Source organism: Propithecus coquereli, unplaced genomic scaffold (genome assembly GCF_000956105.1).
Source record: "Propithecus coquereli isolate 6110/MARCELLA unplaced genomic scaffold, Pcoq_1.0 Scaffold80, whole genome shotgun sequence".
In the NCBI taxonomy this organism is placed as follows: Eukaryota; Metazoa; Chordata; class Mammalia; order Primates; family Indriidae; genus Propithecus; species Propithecus coquereli.
Genome location: NW_012154174.1, coordinates 3,906,239 through 3,930,982, shown reverse-complemented (window position 1 = coordinate 3,930,982; position 24,744 = coordinate 3,906,239). Strand labels below are relative to the sequence as shown.

General features: G+C 49.3%; 1 protein-coding gene across 23 annotated transcripts in view; it reads right to left on the bottom strand.

Moving 5' to 3' along the window:
* The window catches only part of KCNMA1 (potassium channel, calcium activated large conductance subfamily M alpha, member 1), a 740,417-nt gene extending 715,886 nt beyond the window's left edge, over positions 1–24,531 (bottom strand). For 20 of the 23 annotated variants that reach the window (XM_012663318.1, XM_012663319.1, XM_012663326.1 and 17 more), the window contains exon 1: positions 23,985–24,356. In XM_012663318.1, coding sequence (XP_012518772.1) covers positions 23,985–24,356 — 372 coding nt within the window. Of the gene's footprint in view, positions 1–23,984 lie in introns of all 23 variants that reach the window. The other 3 variants (XM_012663330.1, XM_012663323.1, XM_012663335.1) reach the window with 1 other exon arrangement.
* Between the last annotated feature and the right edge of the window lie 213 nt (positions 24,532–24,744).

Below are 24,744 nucleotides of genomic sequence, written 5' to 3'. Positions count from 1 at the left end.
AAAGAGATCAAGATACATGAATATTCATCTCCATTTCCCTTCTGCTGGAAACCAGATTTGGAGAGGGTTCACTGCGCTCCATTTCCTCTGAATTCCTCGGAGCCCTCACCGTAGGCAGGCTCCTCCTCCTGCCTGAGCACAGAACGCAGCACTGGGTTCTTGCCTCTAAGACAGGCGGTTACACAGGTGCACACATATGTGAGAATGCACCAAGCTGGACACTTAAGATCTGGGCATGCCCTGTGTGTATGCTACACCTCAGTTTAAAAAACAGAAGTCAAAAGGCTGGTTGATTCCTTCTCATCCTTCAAGGCATGTTTCAAATGTGGGGGCAGCTTCCCCCTTTCACAGTCAAGAAGAGTCTCTACCTCCTTACCTGGTCCCAAGGACATCCGTGACATAGCTCCTGGCCCCAAAACAAAACCAGAAAATGAAGAATCCCTTCTAGGCCCTTTGCTCCCTGGAAGACTAAACTGGGGCTGATTCATCTCTGGATCCTCCACCCCCCATAGATCACAGGCATACAATAGACGCTCAATAATTATTTATTTGGGGAATCAATTACAAATGGTCTGGAACTCTCACCCACACAGTTAGTCTATAAGTTCCTCAATGTCTTGTCTCCTACCTCTTGGGATGTCTGTGTGACCCCAGGCGATTACTTCACCTCTCCGAGTCTCAGCTCCTGAACAACACTTGCCTTCAAGATTGCTGGGAGAATTTTACCAAGTAAGATGCAAAGCAGACTGGGCGTGGTGGCTCACGCCTGTAATCCTAGCACTCTGGGAGGCCAAGGCAGGAGGATCGCTTGAGCTCAGGAGTTTGAGACCAGCCTAAGCCAGAGCAAGACCCCAGCTCTACAAAAAAGAGAAAAATTAGCCGGGTGTAATGGTATGTGCCTGTAGTCCCAGCTACTCAGGAGGCTGAGGCAGGAGGATCACTTGAGCCCAGGAGTTCAAGGTTACTGTAATCAGCTATGCTGACACCACTGCACTCTAGCCAGGGCAACAAAGCAAGACTCTGTCTCCAAAAAAAAAAAAGAAATGCAAAGTGACCAGCTCAGGATATGGGATCTTGTAAACCTTCAATAAATGTTAGCTTCCTGGCCCCAACCTTCCCCTAGTTACAGCACGGGGTGTAAACCCTCTCAGGAGCCCAATAAACTCGGGTTGACCAGCACTGGCCAGCTTATCTCTCAGCCTCTCTCAAATACACCCAGTGCCTCATTAAAGAACTCAAAGCTTCTCTGGCCCAAAAGCAATGCTTTTATCTAAAATCAGACCCAAAGGGCAACAAGTAAAGCAGGATGCCTATCAATCATTTGTGCCAACTGATTTTGGGTGCCAAGGGGGCCCTCCTTACAGGAGGCAGAGCGGGCTGCAGGCCGACTCACGTGCGATGCCAGTGTGCACGGAGGGGTTAATTAGCAGTAAACAGATGCCAGGACTCACCTCTGTGCTGTTATTTCCCCATGTGCTGCAAAAACTATAATCACTCTGTTCCCCAACAGGATGTTTGCGTTCGAGCTAAAATCTCCTCCTCCATCCAAATTTGCTGCATTCGGTTCAGCACCGAGCAATGAGGAACTTGGCTGCTTTCACGAGGGCTGGTGGCTGGCCTGACAGAGGCCCCTTCACATGGGGAAGGAAAGGAGATGGAGCGGGGTGGGGAAGAGGTGAAGGAATTCGCCATTTTAACAAACACAGGTGAAGATCATCTGCTGGAGGGAACTGCTGTTCAACACAAACGCCCACAGAGCTCACAAAATACCCTTTCTTCTGGGGCAGTCGGGCATGAGACGCTTCGGGGGCCCAGAGCCAAGCCACTGGCATAGGCGGGGATGGGGGGTAACTTTGCAGGCCAACCCCCAGGTCACCCCTGCCCTGCCACTGCCCAGACCTGGGCAGGCGTCTCATCTACTTGGAGCCTGGGACCTGGTGACGGTGGTTCTAAAAGGCTCAACCTCAGCTTCCAGAAATAACTCAATACCTTCAGAGCTCAAGAAGCCGCAGACAACAAAGAGATTCAGTGCCTAAAATATAAGTTTAACCAGTGTCAATATTAGTCAATTCATTAGCAAGAGTTTGGTGAATGCCCATTTGTTCATTCATTCACCCAATGTCTACTGAGTGCCACTTACGGCATGCCGCAAGCTCAGTGCTGGGAATTCAGAGATAAACGAAGAAGATGCATGTCCCACCTCAGCAGACCACAGCCCAGAGTGTGCTGAATCCTGCAGGATCCAGAATTAGGCGCTTACAACCTAGCTGGAGAGCTGAGCAAGTGACAGGATGGGGACATCTCCAGGGCTTATCTCCATCCCCCACCCAACACAGTGCTTTGTGTAAGGTGGGCTCCGGGGTGAACTTGAAGAAATCTACTTTTGCTAAATGCTGATATTCCACCTGGATGCATCATAACGATGGTGGCCACCACCTACTGAGTCTTTCTCATGTGCTCGGTAGAACCTTCTCTGGGGTCTCCTCCTACAGGTAAGGGAAGCTGAGGCTAAGGAGAGTAGACAACTGGCCCAAGACCACACAGGTCGTCAGCGGGGAGGTAAGAGCCGAACCCAGGTCCTTGTGCCCCCGGCCCCGTGCCCTGCCCACCTCTCCGCACACACAGAGGAAGGAGCACCCACGTCTGTCCCTCACCCAGCCCCAGCTCAGCCCCATGAGGAAGCACCACATGAGTGACACTCTTGGAATCCTCTCCATGGCCTGGCCCAAGTGAGGGACAAGCTGCCAATAAGCAAAATATTTGCTTAACCGAATGCCTGTGGCAGAAGAAACTTGAGATAAGAGGAGGTGGGAGGTGGTACAGAAAGAGACCAGAAGTCTTCCTGGAGGAGCCCAGTGTATACAGAAAGATGTTCTGGGTGCCACAGAACACATAATCCCCGACAGAGGAAAAGGTCTGGAGACAAACACCAGACGTCATGCAAACCCTAAATCAGGTGCCTGGCCTGCCCGTGTATCGGAGCAGCCCGGAGTCCTCAATAGAGGAAACTGCCAGCCAAGAAACAAGCCCCCAGGCAGCACGCTGCGGCTGGACAAGGATGCTGCTTCTTTGCCCTTCAGCCCAAAAGGTGCCTCCGGCCCATTCGCCACTCGCCAGGCCCTGTGCGCATCGCAGCCCCAGGACTTACGCACAGGCCCCGAGGCCCCTCCCGTTCTGGCCAGCAGACCCCAAAGCCTCTTTGCAGACCCTCAGCCTCCTGGGAGAAGCCCGCCTGTGCCCTCTAGCACTTTCCACCCCTTCCATCCCCTTTGCCATGTCTCCATCTGCCTGAGGCTGTGGAAGGTGGGTGGTGCTGGGACAGAACATGTAGGAGCAAAATCGAAATTCTTACAAAAACACAAGGGTTTGTTGCAGCCTCGAGGGACCATGGGAATCACCTCATCCAATTCTCATTTTACAGGTGGAAAAACTGAGGGCCTCCAGAATTAACTCTTTTAAGATGAGATCTCTCCTACTCCAAAATTCTCCCTCTCCTCTCCCTCGACTGCCTTCTCCTCCCCCTCCCTATAGTGTGGGGGGTGTCTGGCGGGTGCTGAGAGGCCGTGGGAAGGGAGCATCTCTGGCCCCATTTTTCTCTTACCCCACACTCTGCCTCCATCCTTAGCATCCCAAGGAAAACAGTCACTGCCCCACTGCTGGCCCATCTGGGTACGTGCTGCTGGCCCCGGCCACCCTGCTCTGTCCGGCGGCCTCCTCTTCCTCATTTCAGCAGCGTCCTGGCCGTGGCTACTGACCGAGGAGAGGGGTCTCAAGTAACAGCCAACCTCGTCATAGCAAGTTCATTTATTGAGCACTTACAAGGTGCTAAATGCTTACTTAACATTCACAAAAACTTTATGTGGCAGTATTTTTAGCATTCAGTTTACCAATGAAGAAAGCGAGTTTGGCGAGGTTAATTGGCCAAAACCACCAAGCTAGTACAAGGCAGAGCTGGGATGCAAACCTGCCTTTGTCCAACTCCCAGCCAGGCTATGAAGCTCACACGACGGAGTTTGAGAGACCAACACGAACGTTCCAAATGAGTGCTGCCCCTTTGCGTTTGGGGGTGGGAAGGGATTACACACTAATTCCAATGCTGCCAAAACTTAAAGAATCCCTGGAACTTTTCTTTGGAAATTGCCTACAGAGCACATTCAGAAGCCCTTCCGATTCAACACTTCACATGCATTTGAGGGACCAGAAAGACCTTATTCATGTTGGCTTCCTCCCCTTCTTCATTACACTTGCCTGCAAACTACCTCGGACAGTTTCCTAAAATCAAACGGACTTTCAAATGCTGGGAGATATCACCCCAAACAACATTCAAAGGACAGCATCAACACTATCAAGGCTGGTCCCAGGAAGAGACCTCATTTTTCAAGAAAGGAGGAAACCATTCACTCTACCAGTCCTGCATTTATTCTAAAGCATATTCTAACGCTGGCCACTACTGTGGGTTCCTATGGAAATGGAGATGAGCATAATAAGGCTCCTGTCTTCAAGGAGCCCTCAACATGGGGACAATAGTTCAAGCAGCTGTGACAGGGGACCTTAGCTGCCCCAAGCACTGCACTAGGCACTGGAGATGCAAAGATGGCAGGCACACAGTTCCAGGCTGCAGGGCTGTGACATTCCAGCAGGGAGAACAGGCATGCACTTGAACCTCGGTGGACTAGAGTGCAGAGTTACAGGAACCGGAGCGACCTAGGAGGTTACTGTCAAGGTCCACATTAGAGAAAAAAGTCATAGAGTGTCCCAAAAGTGACCAAACTGAATAACAATAACCACCACATCCCAAGAACTTGGTATGTATCAGGTGCTACTCTCGGCATTTAATAACACATATCATGCTAGTCCCACTTCCGAGTCAACTGAGGCATGGAGAGGTGAAGCAGTTTGCCCAAGGTCTAAAAGTCAGCAAGCAGCAGAACTATGATTTAAGCCCGAAGGCACAGCTCCAGAGGGCACGCTCCTCACGACCACACTGCACTATCTACAATGAGAGATGGTGCTCATTGGGACATTTAAGTTCTGGTTCCCTGGATTTTAGAAAAGCAACCCTACTACCCACATTCAAGCTCCTGTTTCTCAGCAGTGAGCTCTTGAAGTCACTCTTCTGAAACATGAAATCAGACCCAAGTGGAAGGGGCTGGAGTGAAGCACGTCACCATGGGAGCAAGATGAGGGACCTGGGAACCAGCCTCTGCCATCCAGGTGCCCTACGCTCTCAATGCTCTGGGCAAAGAGCTGCTCCAGGTAAAATTCAAAGCAGGAGAGAGCTGGGTGGGAGATGATGCATTCAAACCACAAGGGCAAGCTGTCAATGCACCACCCCAGCCCACAGCAGGGAATAAGGGGCAACATCATCCGGCGACAGTCGGGACACCCTTGTTCTCTCTGGAACGTGGAGAGGGGAGGCAGTTATGCCCCCTGGTTGGTTCCTTCCAGACAGTGTTTAAGAAACAGAGTAGCTTTCAAGCTGAAGGCAGGGATAAGAAGAGAGTGCTGAGGGAATCCTAGAGCAGCATGGGGGGCCGGGGGTGGGTAAGAGTTAACACTCTACAGCCAGAGAACTCTGGGTTCTTATGCCAGTTCTGCCACTATTAAGGACACCCATTGAGCAAGTAACATAGCATAGCCATCGCAAGCCTCAGTTGTTGCTCATCTGTAAAATGGGGATAATGATGATAATATCTATGCAGTAGGCTTACAGAGAGGATTAAGGGAGACAAAGCACATAAAGTGCTTAACACCATGTCTGATATCTAGCAGGTGCCCAGTAACATCCAATTTTATAACTGGGTCATGAGCATAATTAAGGCAGAGCCAGCTGTGAGGAGCAGAAGCCCTTGGGGAGCCCCTTCTGCAGCCCGGTGTTCTCCAAATCCATTCCAAGCACCTCCTGGGAGTGCTACTACATTTCCCAGGATCCCTTGCAGTTAAGGTACCATGTGACTGAGTTCTGGCCAATGGGTTGCGTGGGCAGAAGTATGTGAATGACTTCCAGGATAATCCCCACAAAAAACACCCCTCATGATCCTTACTTCTCATTCCCCATCAGACAGATGCAGAAGACACAGCGGAGACCTTCAGGGCCCCCTAGAAGAGTTCAGGTCCACAGGTGAAAGGAGCCAGGGCCCATGAATGACTGCATGGGGCCAGTCCTCACCATGACCCCAGGCACTCACCATCAGTGGCTCTTTCTATGAGCAGCACATAAAATTCTACTGGACTGAGCCATTGATAGGTTGGGGTTGCTTGTTATAGCAGCTGGCCTAGCCTGACTAATGTGCAGTTATTCAAGCCTTAAGAGGGACTCATAGGTCCCTGTTGCGTCCGTGCTTCCCAGACCACTGCATGCACCAGAGCCCAGATACCGTAACGTGGTTCCAGAGAGAAACCGGCAGCTACGACTGGTGAGGTGTGGTACGCATGAGGGAGAGCCAGCAGCAACTCAAGAGAAGCCATGGCAAGACCAGTGGTCTAGAAGAAACAGGACAGCCCAGCCACAATATTACCTGTGCTCACAGACCGCCACAGGTTCTTCAGGAGAGCAATGGGGTGCAATGGAAATAGCACAGGCCCACACGCCAAGCATATCGGGGTCCGTATCTGCCTGTGATTCACCTAGGACAGTGGCTGATCTTCTCTGAGCTTCGGTTTCCACATCCGTAACATGTGGATAGCAACACCTGCCTCCTTGTTCTGTGACAACACGCTGGTATCTTCCAATCAGCCAGCGTGGAGATATTTACACCATGAGAACTGACAAACACTACACAAAGGAGCTTTTTTCCCCTAGAGATCCAGTTGTTAAACACTTACCAGCACATTCCCAGATAAATAGAATTCAACTAAGTGGAAGAGGAGGGGGAGGACAAGGAAAGAGAATTCCAGCAGAGTGGACAGCACGTGTGCAGGCCCAGAGGAAGTAGAATGAAATGAAAGAAGTCCTAAGTGGCTGGGTGCAGAGAGCTTAAGAAGAGAGGTTACAGGAACCTAGAGAGAGGGCAAGAGTTGCATCTTGCAAAAGGACCCACTAAACAGTAATTATTTGTTCCGTTCATCTATTGTCGTGTAGCAAACCACCCCAAAGCATAGTGGCTTAAAGCAATCATTTTATTTTGTTCATGGTTTTGAAGTCAGGAATTTATGGAGGGATCCGGTGGTTGGTTCATCTCAGAGCTGTGTCAGCTAGGGTTGGAGGCTTCACCTCGAAGATGACTTCTTCACACACATGCCTAGTGCTTGGTGCTCCTTGGAGAGTCCGTGTCTCTCTGTCTGTCTCTCTCTGGCTGCTCATCCTCCAGGGCCTCTCCATGCAGCTTCCCATTGTCACAGCAGGGTCGTCTCATTGTGGTCAGACTTCCATGGTGGCCAGCGCATGCAAGAGCAAGTGTTCCAAGAGACCAAGAGGGAAGCAGCAAGGGTTTTCTCTATCTAGCCTCAGAAGTCACACCCTCACGTCCACCACATTCTTTGGGTTACAGGCGAGTCACAGGGCCAGCCCTAACTCAAAGGGGATGGCCCACGAGCACGAACACCAGGAGTCGTGGTTCTTTGAAGACTAGCTACCCCACTGTCACTGATCAACTCACGCCCACTGACTGTCCTCCAGGACCACCTGCCAGGCACAGACCCAAAAAGAACCACCAGCCCTGTCCACACAGAGCTGTCAGCGGAGGAGGCACTTAGACACCTGCACAGAAAACAGGGATCAGATGGCTGATCGCCACCCATGACGGGAGGGACAGAGTGCACAGTATTGGGGCATGGGGGAAAGAGAAAGCTGACTAGGGTAGGTGGAGAAGGCTTCCCAGGAAAGTGGCATTCCCAACAAGGTGAGCTAAGCCTTGAAGCATGGGGGAGGTGGAGGGATGGAAGGGAAGGAGTGGGCCATCCCTGAGGCCACACCCCAGCCTTCTATCACATCTGCACCACTGTGGAACATGCCAGGCCCCTTGCACGTTTCCCAGCAACAGGGATGTGGCTAAGGCCTGGGGCACTCTCCAGCCATGGTCGGCAGCTCTAGGGCAAAGGCAGCTCCTACTGTGATAAGTCATCAGCAGGCCCACAAGCCTGTCCAGTGCACCAGTGCTCGAGAGGGGCCGTGGACTACGGACTTGGTTTCTCTGGCTCAACCTCCTCGCCCAGAACCAGCAGCAGAAAGGCCAGTTATGCAACCACCCTGGCCACAGCCTGCCAGCCTCAGAGGCCGGGCCTGGTAAGGACACTGCCAGGGCCTGCACAGCACAAGGCAGGTCTGTGCCCAGACTGCCACTTTCTATGTAGGCGCAGGATGCTCTGCTGACAAACACCTGGGGACAGCAGGGGCCGTGGGAGGGAGCTAAAAATAGCACTGCTGGCAACAGAGAGGCTTTTCTAAGTCCTTGGGGTTCTGTTATCCCATCTGAGGGACACACACGGGCTAGCGCCTGAGCATTGCCACTTCTCAAAGGCCAGAGCTTAGAACAGGTGCAGGAGCTGGGGAGGCCTCCTCCGTCACATCAGGAGCCACACAGAGGTCAGAAGTCACGGAAACAGGCTGCTGCAAGCTTAGAGGTGGCCAGGCTGTAGCTCCCTTGACAACCCCACAACCCCAGTGGGCGCTCTCCGGCCACTGCCTCTCTGACCTATTCTGTTTTCTCTGCCTTTTCTGAATTCTTCATGTTTCTCTTATTCATTTTGCCATTAAGAATTATGGGCCTTGCACTGTGTTTTTAATTTGTTGTGTGAGGGTTTCAGACCAACCCAGCTGATGCCTAGAAAAGACACATGTATGGACGTGCAGGCTGTGCACTGCACAACTCCAGAGGCATCATTCATGGCCCCCTGGAATCATGCAACGTGGCTACTGGTGTTGCCAGAGAATAAATGATGTCTTACACGACCCTGCATCCCAGAGAAAAGGACAGCCACGCTAATAAAGATTTGCTAACTGACCAATCTGTCTCCTGCTTCCAAATATTTCATGCATGGGATTCACCAGGCCCAAGGCCACAATGCTCAACAGTCTAGAAAAAAAATCCACATTGAGATACAATAACGTATTTCCAGCCCATGTGGAGATGGAGAGGAACAAGGAATCGATCTTTCCAAGGCAAAGGAGGATTCATAACCACGGAGTGAGCTACCACTACCTTCTTCTGATTGTGCAGATTAAATTCTCTGTCCCACCAGCATCCAAATGCACTAGATCTTAACATACCTGGGAATTCAGGTAAATTTATTTCTCTTTTATAGAATTCCCATCCCTTTGTTAGCACAGTTTCAGAGTTTGAGATATGAGCAGACGGCGTGTGGGAATAATAAAGCATCACTCCACACCGGGACGCACAGGTCCATGGTTTAAAGATAAGACTTTACCAGTGAATGTCAGACTTTTCTGGTCCTCCGTGCTGTAATGCATGGGTGCGTGTCAGATGCGCACGCACACACGCACACACACACTCACAAACACATCTCTGTCAAGTTTTTAAAAATATACTCAAATTATGCATCCTTCTTCTAATATATTCTGTGTGTGGTAGATATGTTAATATTAAAAATAGTGTTTTTCTCTAAAAATGCCCCAATATTGATTCTGTGCCTCCACATAAACCCCCAGCACAGGGATATGGCACACATGCTATAGTTCATAAGGTACAATTATGTATCATCCGATGTGAATATCATAGCAGCCCCAGAGTTGTACAGTAAGCAACCTGGGCAACTGTACACAGCCCACTGCCTCTCAGGTAGAGAAAAGGTAATTATTCCATTTTACAGCAAGAAAAACTAAAACTCTGAGAGTTTAAGAGCATGAGAAAACATTTAAGGTTTGTTTCTATCCTGGTAGCATGGAATTCTCTGAACTTGTCAAGAGACCTCACAACTCATTTAGGAATGGTGCATGAATCTCAACACGCCAACTCCTCTTCTCAGTACTGTGTATGTCAAAGTTTCCCTCATACCGTAGCAGGGATGAGCTGAACAAAGCCAGCCCACCACTACAGGAGGTCTAACTTGAGGTGTACAGGGCTGGGGTTAGGGGCACAGGATCCACTGCCTGCCTGCCTAGACTGAAACCTGGCTCTGCCCCTCACCAGCTGGTGACCCTAGACAGGTTACTTAACCTCTCTGGGCTTCAATTTCCTAATCCATAAAGTGAGGCTGCTAATGCTACCCACTTCACTGGGTTGTGGTGATGATTATATAATACACATAAACAGCTTAGAAACTACTGCATACATAGTCATCACTCAAAGTTTGTGATCCAAAAAAAGACAAAGATGCTCATTCTCTATGCTTCAGCATTCTAATCTGTAAAATGGGAATTATAAAAGTACTTCCATAATAGGATTGTTTTGATTAAATAACAAGGAACATAAGGAGCTTAAAACAATGCTTAATGCCTAGTAACCACTCAATAAAGTGTGTTACTAATTTCTTTTTCCTAAGAAGTCAGTAACTCCAGTTCACGCAGAAAGACTTCCCAAAATAAAAGCACCAGGAAGTTTGCAGATAGATACAGGACCTGAGGGGGAATCATTGCTGTTTTCTAACGCAAGTGATAGACAGGCTATCTTAGAGACTGGAGGTTCTTGTTTTAAATTAATTCTTTCTGCGGTCAGGAAGAAAAGAGGATCACTGATAAACAGGGAGTGATGAGATGGGGAAGAAAGAACAGGAACATCTCAGTTGCTGGTTTCTGTTTTCACCACGAAAATCATTTTAAAGCCCTGCCTAGAATTTAAATAGCATCATCCCCAGAGATAGCTGTTTCAGTTTCATTATAGTCTGTGTTCATAGAGTACAAATAGAAACCTTCATGATTTTATTAGTTTCCATGCAACTCAGGAGAGATTTGCATGATAACATTTCAGCTCCTGACTTAAAGAAGGGACCAATTAAAAATATAGTGCTTGTACTGCCTGTCACTGGGAAATGAAAAGGTTCCCAGAGTTTTAAAAATCTCTGTCATATCTGGTTCATGGCTATAAATCAAGTCTTCAGTACTGCAGTTGCAATCACTGCCGTCTAAATGTTTGGTTTATTTTATAAGAAATACTTGGAGGATGTTTGCACCCCCAGTGAGGGTTTGAACTACAGTACAGAAGAAACTAAATGTACACCTAACCATTTCTGTCTGGCCTGCATCAACTCCTACACAATCACTAATTCCCTTAATAACACCCAAAAGCTACCAGGTCCTCTGTGGGTCTGTGAAGTGTTAACGTAATGTATCTGTGACAAGTTAAAATGTAATACATGGCCCTGGTAGCATAATCGAATTGCTGTTATGTAACCTAAGAGAACTATTCCAGTAAGTTCTGATGTGTTGGCTGCTTACGGTTCGGGGGGAATTTTATTTCAGAGATTATGGGGTGTTTGGGGATCATTCCTCCAGACACTTGCTCCTTTGCGACAGAAGCTGCGGTAACCCCATCCTGGTTTCACAGCTGGAACGCTCCGAGAACCAGGCCGAGATGAACATTCTGGCTCCAGGGTTGCCTTTGGGAGTGGGTTAAGGAAAAGCATCAAAGTAAGTTGATTTGCATGGCCTCCTCTTTAATCAGATGTTTCTTTTTATTCCCAACCTCAACAAAGCCAGCCTATCATAGTACATTATATATACTCTATAATCTAAGATGTGTTCAACCTTTCCCTCGCCACACCAAAAATCAAAATTAAAACCTCAATAGTGGTGTGGCTATGTCATTAGAAGTAATAGCAGAGTTACAAAAACCTATTTCTGAGACTTTTTTTTTAATGACAGGTTTGATGATACCTCCAACGAGGCTTATCTCCCCAGACTGTAATTCTTAAATATGTCACCTCATCAAAGTCAATAGTGAAGTTCTGGGCACATGCCAATCAAATTTTACTCTTGTGTTTTATACTAGAAAAAGAACTGTTCCCTGTGTCCACTGCCTGGAATGATTTAATCTTTGGTTCTTTGTCAGGTGAAAATGACAGCTTTGAAATCTGATTTAAGAAAGGGCTTTATATTGAAATTACGGGCCGGGTGTGGTGGCTCATACTTATAATCCCAGCACTTTGGGAGGCCAAGTGGGGAAGGATCGGTTGAGGCCAGGATTCAAGACTAGCCTGGGCAACAGAGCAAGACCTCGTCTCTACAAAAATTTTTTAAAAAATTAGCCAGATGTGGTGCTGCACACTTTAGTCCCAGCTACTCAGGAGTCTGAGGTGGGAGGATCACCTGAGTCCAGGAGTTCAAGGCTGTAGTGAGTTATGATCGTGCCACTGCATTCCAGCCTGGACAACACAATAAGACCCTGTTTCTAAAAAAATAAAAAATTATGAAATCAAAGAACACGTTACATATGAGAAAATCAAGGCCCAGAAACAATGATTCATCTAAGACACCATAGGTACTCACATGTCATATGTCAAAATAGAAAATCCAGCACTTTCTTAACTTCACTCTAAGAGTAACGCCCTTAAACCAGACTCTACCGTCAAAAGAGCGTTGTTCTGTTCATTCTTCTATTCTCAATGCAGATACCAGCTAAATCAGACAAGGCCAGTCTGGGTGCTTCTTGAGAGGCTGTAATCTTTAGAGGAAGACTATTAGCTGCCCTACCAACAAAATAAGAGCCCCGCAGTGGAGAATGTGTCGGGGAAGGAAATGTACCCAAAGATCATGGTGGACATCTCCAGGAGCGGAGATTGGGAGGGAGTTTTTTTCCTTTTCAAAAAATTTTTATTTTTAATTGTGGCAAAAGACACATAATATAAGAATTTACCCTCTTAACCATTTCTAGATGTGCAGTACAGTAGTGTTAAGTATATTCACATTATTGTGCAACCCATCTCCAGAACGTTTTCATCTTGCAAAACTGAACTCCATGCCCATTACACAACTCCCCATCCCCCCTCAGCCCCAGAAACTCCCATCCCACTTTCTATTCCTGGGGATTTGACTAATCTAGGTATCTCATATAAGTGGGATTTATCCTTTTGTGTCTGGCCCATTTCATTTAGCCTAATGCCCTCAAGGTTCATCCACGCTGTAGCATGTGTCAGAATTTCCTTCCTTTTCAAAGCTGAATAATATTCCAGTGTATGTACGCACCACATTTTGTTTATCCATTCACCTGTTGAGGACACTTGTGGTGCTCCCACCTGTGGCTATTGCAAATAATACTGCTGTGAACAGGGGTGTACAAATGTCTCTTTGAGACTTTGCTTTTAATTTTTTGAATATATACTCAGAAGTGGAACTGTTGAATCATACAATAATTCAATTTTCAACTTTTTGAGAAACTGCCATACTATTTTCCACGTCTGCACCATTTTACCTTCCCCCAACAGTACACAAAGGTTCCAGTTTCTCCACATCCTCACCAACACCTGTGATTTCCTATTATTTTGATAGCAGCCGTTCTAACAGGTGTGAGATGTCCTTTAATTTTTTTTAAAGCCACTGTATGGTCTACTTTTCCTACAACAAACACATAATGCACTTAAGATTAAGGACAAAAGTATAAAATACTGAAGTTGAAAAATAAATCTTACAGGGAAAATAAGATTGAGAATGAATTTAAGAAACTAAATTTGGTTTTTTTAACACCCAGGCAAACCGTTGCACTCTCTTATGGGTTCAGCTAGAGACATCATTCCTATACTTTGCAAGAATCTATCACCTGATCGGCTGCCACAATCCACGGGAGAAATGGCCACAACTCACGGGCAGCTAAAGCACTTCTAAGCACTGTGAGGAAAGTGCTCCCAGATGCACAAAGGAGAAAAACAATGTACAAAGCGGTTGCCAGCTAATGTTGGTCATGAAAATTCCTAGCACTTGGATAAGCCCTTTCATCTTCCAAATCTTTCCTCCACACCTTAGAACCCTTATCTCGGAGTTCTCCATTTGAATATCAGTGGATGTCCACTTCCCCTTCCAGAGCCACAAAGGGTCCACTTTCCAAAGCCATATAAAGGGAAAACAAGATTAATAACAGCAACTTCTCCCAAAGAGGAGCAGAATTCTCCTGCTCTCAGATAACAAGCACAGAAAAGACCACCACAAGGTCTTATAACCCTAACTTCTGGGCCACAGGGCCACACAAGCCCCACGCTATCAGTTAATTAGACAGAACATTTCTTTGGAAAAGCTAAAATTTTCAAAAAGTGAAATAATTCTACCCATTGGTCTTTATATTAATATTAAACATAATCTTTCACTTCTTGGAGGCAAGGTCATTTGTCATGATTTATTCATTAAAAAAAAAAGGTGAAGAGACTAAAATCAAAATCCAATCAATTATGTATTTATCCAAGCTTATCCTAACTCTTGGAGGAGAAACTCAGTTTTTCTTGGTGTGAACGTCTTCCTCTTTAGCCCCTGCCCTCCCATGCTCTCTCCTCTTGTATGTTTTGTTTTCTTTTCTTTTCTGCTTTCTTTCTGTTCAGCAAACCAGGGGAGATGAGAGCAACAGTATATAGAAGCCGATAAGGAGAGGAAACGAGATGAACAGGTGGGGAAGGAACGGCCTCCAATCCTAAGGAGCAGCTAATTCAAGTGATGCAGAAAGAGGTTCAAGATCACTGTCTGTTCTGTCTCCTTTGGGCTCAAAAACGCCATCATCTAGAAAGCAGAATTGAACTCAGGCTTCCTAACAAGGGATCCACACCCTACATCTGGATTCTTGGCATGGCCCCAAAATGACAAGCCCAGCGCTAAGCTGAGAAGCGAGCTAAACCTTGGAAATCCAGGGCACGTGCCATTCAGAAAGCGGCAGCTTTATGGCCCAGGACAGCCAAAAACCTCCATCCACAGCTTCCAACAAGACCGAGCAGATCTCAGAGGGCAAACTTCAAGAACCAATAGCCAGAATGGGTCATTTTTCAAACTCTGGGGAAAGGAGCAAGGGAACCTCACTGTTTCAGGAAAAGGAAGGAAAGAGGGAAGCCATCAGGGAGGAAAAGAAAGTTGCCTACATGGAAGCATCACAAGTTAAGGTATTCTAGGCCGGGTGTGGTGGCTCACGCCTGGAATCCTAGCACTCTGGGAGGCTGAGGCAGGAGGATCGCTTGAGGTCAGGAGTTCAAGACCAGCCTAAGCAAGAGTAAGACCGCCATTCTCTACTAAAAAATAGAAAAAAAAATTAGCCAGGAAACTAAAAAATAGAAAACATTAGCTGGGCATGGTGGTGCACACCTATAGTAGTCTCAGCTACTTGGGAGGATCACCTGAGCCCAGGAGTTCATGGTTGCTGTGAGCTAGGCTGACGCCATGGCACTCTAGCCGAGGCTACTGAGCGAGACTCTGTCTCAAAAAAGGAAAAAAAAGAAAACAAGTTAAGGTATTCAACGTATCAACAACATTATTAAAATCTAACCACCACCCAGCTCTGGACATTCCTGGGCTAGATTCAGAATTTGAAATCTGTCATCCACCAAGACTTATTCTGTGTGTCTCAGACAAGGACCAGAAGCAAAGAGGGGCTAGTGCGAAGAGAAAGATCTTTCCAAGTCCATCATAAGGTGGGTTTGTCCCTAGCAGAGTGGTGGCCTCAGGAGACTGTGAACACCCTGGTCCCCTCTGGCAACGGGGCAGAGGGCTCCCAGCACTGGGAGGGAGCACAGTGGAGCCTGAGGCCCCGAAGCGCCCTTCCATCACCATGAGTTGATAATTTCATGCACTTCTGAATTTGTTAGATCAAGCCCCTGTTTCTTGTCCACTGACCTGCGAACTTCAAGTCCCCAACCCTCAGAGGCTGCTCCTGACCCCACCCATCAGTAAACTGATGCCCAGTTTACTCCCGAAAGATGAGGAGAGAGAGAACTACCCAGTCTAAAAGAAGCGAAGGAGCGAGATCAAGATGTGGAACAGGGAAGTAAGATAAATACTCATCTTAAACTCTCAAGCTGAAATCCATGTGCGGGCACGCCAGCAGCCTGGAGACACTGTGCCTCACAATGATGGGCAAAGATGCAGACCCGTCATGGCTGAACAGTTTTGTACAGTTCGAAGGGACCCTGGGAAGAACATTACTGGAAATCGTGCCTTAAAAACTCTTTTGCAAAAGATGTCACCGTCCCAGACTTCAGCAGCTAACAGATGGAAACTAACTTCAAGTCACAAATCTAAAATCTTGTTTTTTCTTTTTTTAAAAGAAGGCCCCTCTCCCCAAGTAAAAGTAAACTCTGATAAAGGGGAGATGTACGCAATGTTTCTTTTAATGACTTCTTCCTCAAATGGAAGGCTTCCTCCCTATTGTGCTAGAAATCAAATTTAAACCACTGCAACCTTCTACAAAAGCCATCAGGAATGAGAGCCACTAAAGAAGAAGGAAGGGAAGGAAGGGAAAAAGAGCCAGAGGGGGAGAGGGCAGGGGTGCAGGCTTCTGCTAGTTAGCTCTGAAATGCCCAGAGTCGACCGGATCTGGATCCCCAGGAAAATTTGGTAGGGAGGCCAATGAAACAGCATGAAGAATAGAAAGTAAATGAGATGTCTTAAATAATTTCGGTTTTGGTCACGTGAAGAAGCATTAGTCATACAGGTAACAAGCTCTTATAGGGAGATGATTCCAGAGCTGGGCTTGACGACATTAAGTATATCCATTCTGGGCCCGGAGTGCCAATTACATTTCCAAATTGGCAATTAGACATAATGTCCCAAAGACAATCACCAAACAATGCCAAAAAACAAAGCAAGGTCCATCTCGAAGCAGCCATTCTTTTGAAACTGCCTTTCCATCCCCTGCCTGACTCATCCGCCTCGCAAACAGCTGCCCGTTATGAACTGAACCCTTGTTAGCCACTGGTGGCATGAATAAAGAAAATCCAGGCATGAGTCAAACATCATTTTGTCACCAAACCAAGCCCATCCCTTTCATCCAGAGCTTCTCCAGATCCTCCAACAAATTACCCAAAAAAACCCGGCAAAATGCATTGGCACCCACCACATTCCCGCCCAGCCCCCAGCTCACCGCTACAGAAAGAGCCTCCCCACCCTATGTGTGCCATACCCCATGAGAAGATACCTGGTTTTTTTCCCTGCCCAGCCTGTCAAGTAATAGTCCTAGGGAGCAGGTAGTCAGAACTGGGTCTTCGTCATTTTTCCCCCGGCCCCTAGCTCGGTTCCTGGCACACAGGGGGCACACCCTTAATGTACAATAAAAACAAAAACAGTAACCATAATAATAACCGGAAGACGTACTGGAGGGCCTACTGTGTGGGGGACATTTTGCTAAGCCCTTCTTCATTTTGATGGCTGAAGCCACTCATGGAGAAAGTTCATTCCAGGTTTTCCCCTTTGATGATGGAATAACATAAAAAGCACATCTCAAGGAAAAAGCCCCTGACGGTATCAGCCATGAAAAACCTGGCCGTGGTGAGAACGGGAGCTACTTTCACTTTCATCTGCTGGAATTCTTGAGAAGCACGACTGCAGGGGCCGCATCGCAGATGCCATGTGTCTGCCCCACCCACTGGACGGTCAGGTCTTGAGCCCAGTCCTTTGAAGCTGAACCCTCCGTTTGGGAAGGCCCACCCAGGTCCCTGTGGAAAATCGGGCTGGCAGTCTTGATGCCAACTGACTCCAAACACTCCAGAGGGAGTGGCCACCAGCGTCCTGGAGCTTCGCCACAGTGCAGCCCTGGCCACACCACCGGCCTTTAATTTTGCAGGAAGGTGGTTTGGCTGAGTTGCCATCCTGGACTTCAGGAAGCCACACCCCTTGCAGCATGACCACCTGGCACGAGGGAGAGCCCACACATCGGTGGGCAGCACACAGACCGCACCCTGTAAACTCCAGGACGCTGCTCTGGCCGTCCCAACCTAACCCCAAATCAACAGCGCTGGTGGGTTCCTTCGGAGCAGGCACCCCAACAGTCAGCTTTAGCAACAAGCGCCCAGCCTGAACCACAGCTCCTCGGAGACACCGGAGCCGAGTTTTCTTGACCCGGCTGCCTGGCACTGTGAACTCTCAGCTTCTCGTCCCTTCCCACCTTGAAGAGCTGGGAATTTCCATATTTTAAAATGGGCATGTCTGCAGGGATGGACTGACCGAAGGCTGAGGAATGGACCAGAAACCAGATCCTTGCGACACAAAGTGTGGTCTGCACAGCATCACATAGCCTGTGTCTTGCCAGAAAGGCAGAATCTCAGGCCCCACTCTGGACTTTCTGAATCAGAACCTGCATTTCTAACCGCTCCCCAGGTGACCTGCGTGCATATTAAGGTTTTAGAAGCCCAGGCCTAGATGCACACTCCAGCCCTTGGAGGCAGAGATCTGATACTCTAACCAAACATTCCTTGAACCTTCTGTCCACAATGCCAGCACACTCCTGCCTTTGAGTGTGGCCCCCCGAGTTTCCTTCTCCATGTGCTTATGGCCAGGGTTCTACCCACCCAAGAAGCATTTTCAAAAGTACACACTCTTGATCTGCCTGCTGCATGGAAAGGCTATGGAATCTTAAAAGGCTCTGCAGGAGGCTTGGCCCGGCCTGACCCCCAGGCATGTCTCTGAGGGGCCCAGTGTTCTCTGCAGGTCCCCGGGGCTGCGGCATCACAGCAGAAACACAGCCCTTTTGCTGGAACCACAGAGGGGACCCTCCAGGGGCTCCACAGCTCTGAAGTCCTGGGAAGGTGGTGTTAGCTGCTGCTATGATTCCAGATTAGCACAGCCACCGCCGGCGTGAGCTGGGACACCCTGCTACCCACCTTGGGAAGGAGGTCCTGGCACTGCAATCCAATGCCAACCTGTTTCAGCACTGGGTTTCTTGCACCCTGGAGAGAGAGAGAGGGAGAGAGAGCGCCCCAAAGCAAGCACTTGTGTGCCCCAAAGCATTCATTGTGTGCCTGCTACCAGGCACACAATGAATGTCCCCATCCTGGGAAGAAGATAGCAGTGAGGCAAACAGAGGGCTCACTTGGCCTTGCCTTTGGAATCTATGCCCCTCCCAGGCCAAACAGTGGGGCAGCTCTTCCTTTCCTGCTGATGCATGTTTGGTCAACTTCCTTGGGCATCTGGAAGCAGGGCCAGCCCAAGGCTTACAAAACAGTCCCCAGTGTCCTCCTGGGAAATGCTATATAGTGAGTTTAGTGAGAAAACCTATCCCACGGGGATGTGCTCTATTATGATCCCAATTTGCAGATGAGGAAACTGAGGCACAAAGTAGTGAAATCCTTGCCTAAGGTCACAGGCTGACTCTTACGCACCACTCAGCAGACTTGACACGTGGGCAAGGCTGCTCCAAAGGAGCCCGTTCGAGGGCAGTTTCCAATTTCTCTACCAACAGAACTACTCCGAGCCTGTGATGTCACCCTCCAAGGGTCACATAGCCCAGCTATGCCATGGCAGCTGGTCTTTTCACAAGGTAATTTCAAAGGCAAGCACTCCACAGGACACACTTTGGGAAACACTGCTCTAGGGGCTGTAAAAAAACTGGTCTGGGTAGACAGCGCCCTGGCCAGGAGACTGTTACATCATGGGGGACAGGTCTGTGAGCACTGAACTTGGAATAACAGAGTTGGAGTTTGTTCCTCCTCAAGGGTGTGATGCTGGACAGCCACACCCACCCCCCAAACACCACAGTCTCTCCCGTCTGCCAGCCCTGCAGCTCCTGGTCCCCCAACCTGACAATGCTCACCCCAACATCCCCACTGTCAACACAGTACCCACCCTGCCAGGCCTCCATCCATGGAGCCTGCCTCAGCCGCCCCACCCCAGTCTTCCAGACTTACAACAGCCAAGAGCCGTGAGCCCAAATCTCAGTCTGATCCTAACTGGTTGTTTGACCCGTGACAGTATACTTCAGGATCTAGAGGCTCCTTTTGGCTTAAAAATTCTGCTTGTTGTAGTCTGTGCCCTTCATGGGCTAGAAGTTCCATGAATCAAAGAGAAAACAAACTCAGCACCTTGTGAACTATGGTAGCTTCCATTTCCAAGAGGCCTGCTAAAAGTACCAGGCATTTGCCGGGTGTTACATACCCATTATTTCTACTCCTTATAAGAATCCTACAAAGTAAGCATCATTATGCTCTTTTTAAAGAGGAAGAAGTTGAAGTTCAACATGGTTGCCAGCCAAAGATGCCATGCTTATAATAAATATGAGATCCACAATTTGAATGTGGGTTTGTCTGACTGCAGAGTTTGTACTGAACTGTGCGTTTCCATAAAGAGAGCCAGGAATGAGAAGCACACGCTCTCTGGACAAGGGCAGGTCAGCTGGAGTTCCCCTGTGCGTGGGACCCAAGAACTTCTCCAAGGCCACCCCCAATGACCTGATCAACAAGGAGTATCTGAAGGTCAGCCAGTGCCGCCGATCCCTGGGCCAGGATGCGATGAGGCGCCAGGGCCAATCTGGAATCAAGAGCTCCAAGGCACTGAAGCTCCAGCCCTGACCGAATGCGTCAGGCCAGACCCTGGGTAATTACCAAGCCGTAATGGGATCTGATATTTGTATTAGTCACGAGCCTGACAGAGAAAACGTGTTGTTTTCTCAGACACAGCCGTGGAGACAACACCTCAATAATTCATTACATGCAGACCATCCTTGATCGAGCCCAGGCTTCTAGAAGGATGACAGATGAAACTTAGAATAGGAATGAGTCTATGCCCAGCCACACTCAGGCCCCACAGCAAACCACAGCTCCATCAGGAAGTTGGCCTCAGTTTCCCCAGGCATTTAAGGAGAAGTAGATTGTATACCGGAAGAGGAGCAAACACGGGAATAAAGACACGTAAGTGTTCCAGGGCTGACTTCCTACATGAATTGCTGGAGAACTGCAGAACACATTCTGAGCCAGAAATCTGACCATAGTTTCTCAACACCTTCCACTCTCCTGTATCGAATCGCAGAGTAGGAAGGGACGTTAGAACTCACAGAATTCAATCCCCACATCTCGTAGACAAGGAAAGACAGACCAGAGAGGTTAAACGATTTCTTCAAAGTCACAGCCTTCTTCAGGCTGCCAGAGTAGCTCCCGTTCGCTTCCATCTGCGACTGGATTGGACCTCACAATGTCACAGCCAAGTAAATAGAGAGCTCTGATGAAATCCAACAAAGAAAAAACGGTAATGTGGAAAAGCACCGCAAAGAACACAGCGCTGTAAGGATTGTGCCCAAATTCCCAACCAGGGGAGGGAAATGCCATGTTTTCTTCTTCACTTCCTAAAAAAAGTCCACATACCAGTCTTTTCAAAATACTAAAGTCATTCACTGTTTGAGATTCGGAGGCCAAAGGTACTAACGATGCATGTCCAGTCTTGGGTTCCTTTGATCACAAAGGATGGTGCCGTCCCAGAGACCAAATGCTCGTGGTTTTGGGAGCTCCCTGCTGAAACTTATCTGCCATGAACTTCAGATGCTAAAAATGACCTGCCTTCCTCTGGACTCCAGCTCCTGGGCAAACCATCTTAGGGCCGAATGAGGGCGAGGGTGAACGCGTCTGAGGAATTCTGTGGAAAGGCAGCCTAGGTTTGCTTGGGAAATCTAGCACAAAAATAATTATGCTAAATTTAAGCCCAATACATTCTTCTGTACCAAGTCTCAACAAAACTACCCAATACTTGGAAAGCAAAAAGAATGAAGGACAAAAAAACACGATTGCAATAAAAATACAGACCTCAAGGACAGAAAGGAAAGTTTATAAAAGGGCTAACTTACCATTATTGGTTATAATGAACTGGCCACACGCCATTGAACTTAGCAAATCAAGGAGCAGGTATCAAGAGATTCTGGGTACATTTTCCAGTGGACTCATGGTATCAAAAGTAACCTGCTTTCCTTCTACATCAGCCTCACATCTCCCAAACCAACCACAATCACCTTTTATCCAGGTTGATTCCTTACATAAACTTCCAGTTGCGTCCACTCAGCAGGTTTTGCAGCTACAAAATATAGCCAAATATTTACAGATCGTTTTTTCTAATGATCATTGCCAAAAACCTACCTTCTTGAGTAAACAGACAGAAGTTATGCTTGGTCATCATTTAGGACAGAGATTCTTTATGTGAACTATCCGATTATCATTTCATTACAAGCATATTTATGTGCTCTCTAGGGTAAAAAGATTTTAGATGCTGTGTGTAAAACCCCAGGATCAAAAACACCACAACTTCTTCTGAATCATTGAGAAAAGTTTTCATTAGGATCAAAATTACTCACTTGCAGAAAGAAAGGAAGCTGTTAAAAAGTTCACCAACATCACTCCATCTAGAGAGCGTTTCAGGATGTGCACAACCATGAGTTATCTTTCCTCTAAGGACAGTGGCTGAATCTCAGTAACAACAAAAAAAATAAAAAAAGTCCCCAGGACTGATGGCTGTGGGGGTGGGGGGAGGGAGCAGGAGAGGGAGTGTGTGAATAAGAAGGCTCTATGAATAAGCTGTTCTCAGAAGGAGGGCTAGGCATCTGGTGGTTAGGACTTTGCTTCTCTGGAAGGTGACAGATTTTGCTCCTTAACAAGTAAGAAGGAACCTCTATCGCTGAGAAAGCTGGCTGGCCAACATCTGGAGGCCTCCGGAAAGAGAGAGGAGGAGGAGGAAGAGAATGATAGTTTTTATTTTTCTCCCTTATTCCAACACACCAGTATTTTCCAAAACACAAGTGTGCTGCCACAAAACACAGCTGAGCTCCAGCACCCAACACGATGTATAATTAATGATCAGGAGACAGCTTCGGTTCACCCTTGTTTTTACAGTCTGCCTTCGCCATAGCTCCTGGCTTCCCCACTTCTTCCCTTAGCAGCCTCCTTGGCTGCTACAAGTTGCTGTGTCCTGTGGAAGTTTAAGGGGTCCTCGGATTAACTTTACTAGAAAAGGTGTGAACATTTGGGGACCAAGATATATGTCTACCTTGCACCATTCCCCTAGGTATTCCCTCCCTTCAAAAAGGTTAGCGCTGTGAAGTTCCCTGGGATGGGAATTACTCTAAAAGGCAGCTGGGTCACTCTTTTTTCCCAGTTCTTTCTTTTTTATTCTGCAATTTTCTATCAAACATCGCCGGTTCCCCCCATCTCCAGCCAGTGGGGGTGGGGGAAAGGACATCTCTAGGGACACGGCCACAGACCAGGCAGTCAGCCTAGCAACCATATATCTAAGGTGTAGTGAGCCCCCGTGCTGGTGGGCGTCTGCGCCAGGAATAGCTTAAACCGATGACATCTAGCCACCCCAAGCGCCCGGGAAGCAGCTCCGCGTGAAACCTCGGCCTCTGCCGACTCTCAGGCGGACCCCAGCTCCAGCTCGACACTGCTGGTGGCATTTCCGGGGACCCAAAGTGGGTGGCCTGGGGGCGAGAGTACAGAGGCAGAAGAACTTAGGGTTGGGTATGTTTCACGAGAATGTCTAAAGGATGGAGTGGGAGGTGATATCAGATTGGCGACCTCACCACGTTCCTAAAGTGGCAGCCCCATGGGATGGGGATGGATCTCCCCCAACTTTCTCTCGCTCCCCCCAGGTCCCCCACTTTCTCTGGCTATGTTCTTCCCCTGGGATTCCCTACTGCAAGAGATTTTCTCCCGTGCCCAAAGGATGTTTCCTTCTTTCTGATGCCACGAACTCATCTCCCCAACAGGTTCCTAAAGTGCCGGCAGATGTGCTCGCCCTCGCCCACCGCCAGGAGCCGAGCCGTGGCAGGTGAGCGGTGCGCAAGACCCACCGGCGGCCCCCAGCGTCCTCGTCCCCGCGGGGTTAGCTCTCTCCACCCCGCACCACGGCACCCGAGCAGCGCGCGTTCCCCACCCCGGCCCCAGCCGCAGCCGCCAACAACCGTACAATAAACAGGGGGACGGGACCGGGCGTCCGCGTCCCGGAGCGCACCGGTCGGGGGCACCTCCTCACCCCCGGTGCGCCGCCCGCTGCCCCAGTCCGCGGGCGCGGGGAGAGCGGAGGGAAGGAAAGGCGGCGAGGGAAGGCAGGCAGGGATGGAGGGAGGCACGGCGCTGTGCGGAGCGAGGAGGTGGGCTGCAGGGGACGCCGAGAAGCGGCGGGGCTGGCTCAGGGGGAGGGCGCCCGGGGCGCGCGTTACCTTCGTCTTGCCCCCGCAGTGGCAGCAAACGGTCCACAGGTACTTGAGCGTCCGCCACAGCAAGATGATGAAGAGGCCCCCAAAGAAAGTCACCATGGAGGAGGCCAGGAAAGCCCACCACATGCGTTGGCCCCGGCTGTCGCACGGCACCTCCATGGTCACCGGGATGATGAGCGCATCCATCTTGGGCTCGTGGACCGAGGACGAGGAGGAAGAGGAGGAGGAGGAAGAAGAAGAAGAGGAAGAGGAGGAGGAGGACGCGTCTAGGCTGAGATGGTTCGCGTGGATATTGCTACTCATTCTAAGACTGCTGCCTCCGCCGCCGCCGCCGCCGCCGCTGCTGCCGCCGCCGCCGCCGCCACCATTTGCCATAGCTAGCAACGGGCGGCCGGCGCAGGGGCTCGGGGGAGCTCCTCCCGCCGCCAGCGCCACCCCGAACACCCATCAACAGCCATATTGCTGCTACTGCTGCCGCCGCCGCCGCCGCGGAGCGCGGGGAGGGGGGCGGGGAGGCGCCTGGGCTCGGGGCGCTGTGCGCGACCTGGCGGGGTGCGCCGAGATATATACAGCGAGCCGCCGCCGCCCGCCCTCCCCCCGGCCGCCGGCCCGCCCGGGGGGGAGGGGGATGGGGCGCGCGGGCGGCTCCCCCTCCCCGGCCCGCGCCCCGCTCGCCCGGGGCTGCGCTGGCCCCGAGCGCCGAGAGCCAGGGGGCGCCGCGGGCAGCCCGCGCCCGGGGTCTGCGCCGCCCCAGGGCCCGCCC